Source organism: Oncorhynchus keta, chromosome 6 (genome assembly GCF_023373465.1).
Source record: "Oncorhynchus keta strain PuntledgeMale-10-30-2019 chromosome 6, Oket_V2, whole genome shotgun sequence".
Classification (NCBI taxonomy): domain Eukaryota; kingdom Metazoa; phylum Chordata; class Actinopteri; order Salmoniformes; family Salmonidae; genus Oncorhynchus; species Oncorhynchus keta.
In genome coordinates this window covers 34,233,132-34,238,138 of record NC_068426.1, presented here as the reverse complement: position 1 = coordinate 34,238,138, position 5,007 = coordinate 34,233,132, and the positions used below count along the sequence as shown (strand labels likewise).

Below are 5,007 nucleotides of genomic sequence, written 5' to 3'. Positions count from 1 at the left end.
TCTCTCTCTCTCTCTCTCTGTCTCTGTATGTCTCTCTCTCTCTGTGTCTGTCTCTCTCTCTCTGTGTCTGTCTCTCTCTGTGTGTGTCTCTTTCTCTCTGTCTGTCTCTCTTTCTCTCTGTGTCTTGTCTCTCTTTCTCTCTGTGTCTGTCTCTCTCTCTCTGTGTCTGTCTCTCTCTGTGTGTCTCTTTCTCTCTGTCTGTCTCTCTTTCTCTCTGTGTCTGTCTCTCTTTCTCTCTGTGTCTGTCTCTCTCTCTCTCTGTGTCTGTCTCTCTCTCTCTCTGTGTCTGTCTCTCTCTCTCTCTGTGTCTGTCTCTCTCTCTCTCTGTGTCTGTGTCTCTCTCTCTCTGTCTGTCTCTCTCTCTCTGTGTCTGTCTCTCTCTCTCTGTGTCTGTCTCTCTCTCTGTCTGTCTCTCTTTCTCTGTGTCTGTCTCTCTCTCTGTGTGTCACCTCTCTGGTGTCTGTCTCTCTCTGTCTGTCTCTCTATTTCTCTGTGTCTGTCTCTCTCTCTCTCTGTGTCTCTCTCTCTCTGTGTCTCTCTGTGTCTGTGTCTCTCTCTCTGTGTCTGTGTCTCTCTCTCTGTGTCTGTCTCTCTCTCTCTCTGTGTCTGTCTCTCTCTCTCTCTGTGTCTGTCTCTCTCTCTCTGTGTCTGTCTCTCTCTCTCTCTCTGTGTCTGTCTCTCTCTCTCTCTGTGTGTGTCTCTCTCTCTCTCTGTGTGTCTCTCTCTCTCTCTGTGTCTGTCTCTCTCTCTCTGTGTCTGTCTCTCTCTCTCTCTGTGTCTGTCTCTCTCTCTCTGTGTCTGTCTCTCTCTCTCTCTGTGTCTGTCTCTCTCTCTCTCTGTTTCTGTGTCTCTGTCTGTGTGTCTTGTTCTCCTACTGATTTCCCATGGATTGAGTATTCAGGAGTCAGACCTTGACGACGTACCAAATCAACGAGCGCATTCAGCGCATTCGATTAACTGTTGAAGGATACAAATCAATATTTCACCTTTGGCCTGGTCGCCATTAGTAGCAGTGTTGAAGTATGGAGCCCGGGCAGAACCGCTTTATAACTAGTGATGAACACACATTTATCACACACACTCTTCTTAGGGAAATATAGCATATACAAGCACAGTTTGTTTGCGGTGGGGGTGTGTGTGTGTGATCCTTCCTGTAAAGGAGAGATAGCGATGCAGCGACACTTCCAGTTAGCCTTTTCACCGTGTCAGTTGATCAAGTTGAAAACAGAAGTGTTGCCTCTCTGGCTGTGGAAGACTGTGTCGCCGAGCTAAATCTCTCGCGCGTCATTTCAAAACATCTTGGCGTAGTCAACTTTCTTATTGGATGTTAATAACCTCTTTCCCCCCCCCCCCATCTTCTCTCACAGCCTGCTAACATCCTATTGGATGAGCATGGTCACGTGCGTATCTCAGACCTGGGTCTGGCCTGCGACTTCTCCAAGAAGAAGCCTCACGCCAGTGTGTAAGTACTGTGTGTGTGTGTGGTATTACTGCAGTGTGTGAGATACTCACAAAGTGTTGGGGCATGTTGCAGTGGTACCCATGGGTACATGGCCCCGGAGGTGCTTCAGAAGGGGACGGCGTACGACAGCAGCGCTGACTGGTTCTCACTGGGCTGCATGCTCTTCAAACTCCTCAGAGGGTAAGAGCGCGCGCACATACACACACACTCCTTTCCATCCCCACCTCTGCTCCTTCCTCAATCTTTTTATCCTTTCATTGCACGTGGTTCTGTTGTCCATCACTCTCGGTTACTCAACGCTTTCTATTCTCTTTCTATTCTCTTTCTATTCTCTTTCTATTCTTTCTATTCTCTCTTTCTATTCTCTTTCATTCTCTCTCTATTCTCTCTCTATTATCTCTCTTCTCTTTCTTTTATATTCTCTCTATTGTAACATAATTTGCTATATACTCTGTTCTCAATTCTCTCTCTATTCTCTTTACTCTTTCTATTCTCTCTATTCTCTTTATTCTTTTTTATTCTCTCTCTCTCTTTCTATTCTCTTCTCTATCTTTCTTTCTATTCTCTCTTTATTCTCTCTCTCTCTATTCTCTTTCTATTCTCTCTCTATTCTCTTTCTATTCATTTCTATTCTCTCTCTATTCTCTTTCTATTCTCTCTCTATTCTCTCTCTATTCTCTTTCTATTCTCTCTATTCTCTTTCTATTCTCTCTCTCTATTCTCTTTCTATTCTCTCTATTCTATTCTCTCTCTCTCTGTCTCTCTTCTTTCTCTCTGTCTCTTTCTATTCTCTTTCTATTCTCTCTCTATTCTCTTTCTATTCTCTCTCTCTATTTTCTTTCTATTCTCTCTTCTATTCTCTCTTCTCTATTCTCTCTCTATTCTCTCTCTCTATTCTCTTTCTATTCTCTTCTCTATTCTCTTTCTATCTCTCTATTCTCTCTCTCTTTCTATTCTCTCTCTATTCTCTCTCTATTCTCTCTCTCTATTCTCTCTCTCTATTCTCTCTCTCTATTCTCTCTCTCTATTTCTCTCTCTCTCTTTTATTCTCTCTCTCTTTCTTCTCTATTATCTTTCTCTCTTCTATTCTCTCTCTATTCTCTTTCTATTATCTTCTCTATTCTCTCTATTTCTCTCTATTCTCTCCTCTCTCTATTCTCTCTCTCCTATTCTCTCTCTATTTATTCTCTATTCTCTCTCTATTTCTCTCTCTCTCTCTCTATTCTCTCTCTCTATTCTCTCTCTCTCTTCTCTTTCTATTCTCTCTCTCTCTCTCTCTTTCTATTCTCTTCTCTATTCTCTCTCTCTTCTATTCTCTCTCTCTATTCTCTCTATTTCTCTCTCTCTCTTCTCTATTCTCTCTCTCTCTATTCTCTTTCTATTCTCTCTCTCTCTTTCTATTCTCTTTCTATCTCTCTCCATTCTCTTCTATTCTCTTTCTATTCTCTTTCTATTCTCTTTCTATTCTCTCTCTCTCTCTCTCTCTATTCTCTCTTATTCTCTCTTTCTATTCTCTCTCTATTCTCTCTCTATTCTCTCTCTCTCTCTACTCTATCTCTCTCTTTCTCTCTCTCTCTCTCTCTCTCTCTATTTCTCTCTCTCTGTTTCTCTTCTCTCTCTCTCTCTCTCTTTTCTCTCACTCTCTATTCTCTATTTCTCTCTATTCTCTCTCTCTATTCTCTCTCTATTCTCTTTCTATTCTCTATTCTCTCTATTCTCTCTCTCTTCTCTCTCTATTCTCTCTCTATTCTCTCTCTTTCTCTCTCTTTCTCTATTCTCTTTCTTATTCTCTTTCTATTTCTCTCTCTCTCTATTCTCTTCTATTCTCTCTCTCTATCTCTCTTCTCTATTCTCTCTATTCTCTCCCTCTCTCTATTCTTCTCTCTCTATTCTCTATCTCTATTCTCTTCTCTCTATTCTCTTCTCTATTCTCTCTTCTATTCTTTCTATTCTCTCTCTCTATTCTCTTCTCTATTCTCTCTTTCTATTCTCTTTCTATTCTCTCTCTCTCTCTATTCTCTTTCTATTCTCTTTCTATTCTCTTTCTATTCTCTTTCTCTCTTTCTATCTCTCTCTCTTTCTATTCTCTCTCTATTCTCTTCTATTCTCTCTCTCTATTCTCTTTCTATTCTCACTCTCTATTCTCACTCTCTATTCTCACTCTCTATTCTCTCTCTATTCTCTTTCTATTCTCTTTCTATTCTCTCTCTATTCTCTCTCTATTCTCTCTCTATTCTCTCTCTCTTTATTCTATTTATTCTCTTTCTTATTCTCTTTCTTATTCTCTTTCTATTCTCTCTATTCTCTTTCTATTCTCTCTCTCTCCTCTCTTTCTATTCTCTCTCTCTTTCTATTCTCTCTCTCTTTCTATTCTCTCTCTATTATCTTTCTATTCTCTCTTCTCTCTGTATTCTCTCTCTGTATTCTCTCTCTATTCTCTCTTTCTATTCTCCCCCTCTCTCTATTCTCTCTCTTTCTATTCTCCCCCTCTCTCTATTCTCTCTCTTTCTATTCTCTCTCTCTATCCTCTCTCTATTCTCTCTCTATTCTCTCTCTATTCTCTCTCTATTCTCTCTCTATTCTCTCTCTATTCTCTCTCTATTCTCTCTCTATTCTCCTTCTATTCTTTCTATTCTCTCTCTCTATTCTCTCTCTCTATTCTCTCTCTCTATTCTCTCTCTATTCTCTTTCGATCCTCTCTCTATTCTCTCTATTCTCTCTCTCTATTCTCTCTTTCTATTCTCTCTCTATTCTCTCTCTCGCTATTCTCTTTCTATTCTCTCTCTCTATTCTCTCTCTCTATACTCTCCGTATTCTCTCTCTATTCTCTTTCTCTTCTCTTTCTATTCTCTCTTCTCTTTCTATCCTCTCTCTCTACTCTCTCTCTCTATTCTCTCTTTCTAATCTCTCTTTCTCTCTCTATTCTCTTTCTATTCTCTCCTCTTTCTATCCTCTCTTTCTATCCTCTCTTTCTATCCTCTCTCTCTATTCTCTCTCTCTATTCTCTTTCTATTCTCTTCTCTCTTCTCTCTTTCTATTCTCTTTCTCCTCTCTTCTTTCTGTTCTCTGTCTCTATTGTCTCCCTCTCTATTCTCTCTCCTCTCTATTCTTTCTGTTCTCTCTCTCTGTCTCCCTCTCTATTCTCTCTCCTCTCTATTCTTTCTGTTCTCTGTCTCTATTCTCTCTCCTCTCTATTCTTTCTGTTCTCTCTCTCTATCGTCTCCCTCTCTCTGTCACGGTCTCTTCCTGTTTCACTCCTGTTCCCCACTCTATCTGTTTCTCCTTTTGCCTCGTCTGTGTCTGACCCTCTCACCCACCCGTGTGTGTTTGATGTGATGTGATGTGGTGTGTGTGTGACTGTGTGTGTGTGTGTTTGATGTGGCGTGTGACTGTGTGACTGTGTGTTTGATGTGTAGTGTGTAAATGCCAGAGGTCTGGGCCCAGTACAGCTGAGGGAGGTAGGGGTGCAGGGTGTAGGGGGGTGGTAATGGTTACTAGGTATGGTGTGAAAGAGAGTGGGAGGGAGACTGATGGGTCTTTCCATT

The 5,007-nt window shown here is 41.0% G+C and overlaps 1 protein-coding gene across 1 annotated transcript in view; it reads left to right on the top strand.

Annotated features, from left to right (window-relative positions):
* Window positions 1–5,007, top strand: part of LOC118385686 (beta-adrenergic receptor kinase 2-like) — a 121,412-nt gene that overhangs the window by 94,419 nt on the left and 21,986 nt on the right. The window contains 2 exon segments of the mRNA XM_052521346.1: window positions 1,368–1,462; window positions 1,535–1,642. Coding sequence (XP_052377306.1) covers window positions 1,368–1,462; window positions 1,535–1,642 — 203 coding nt within the window.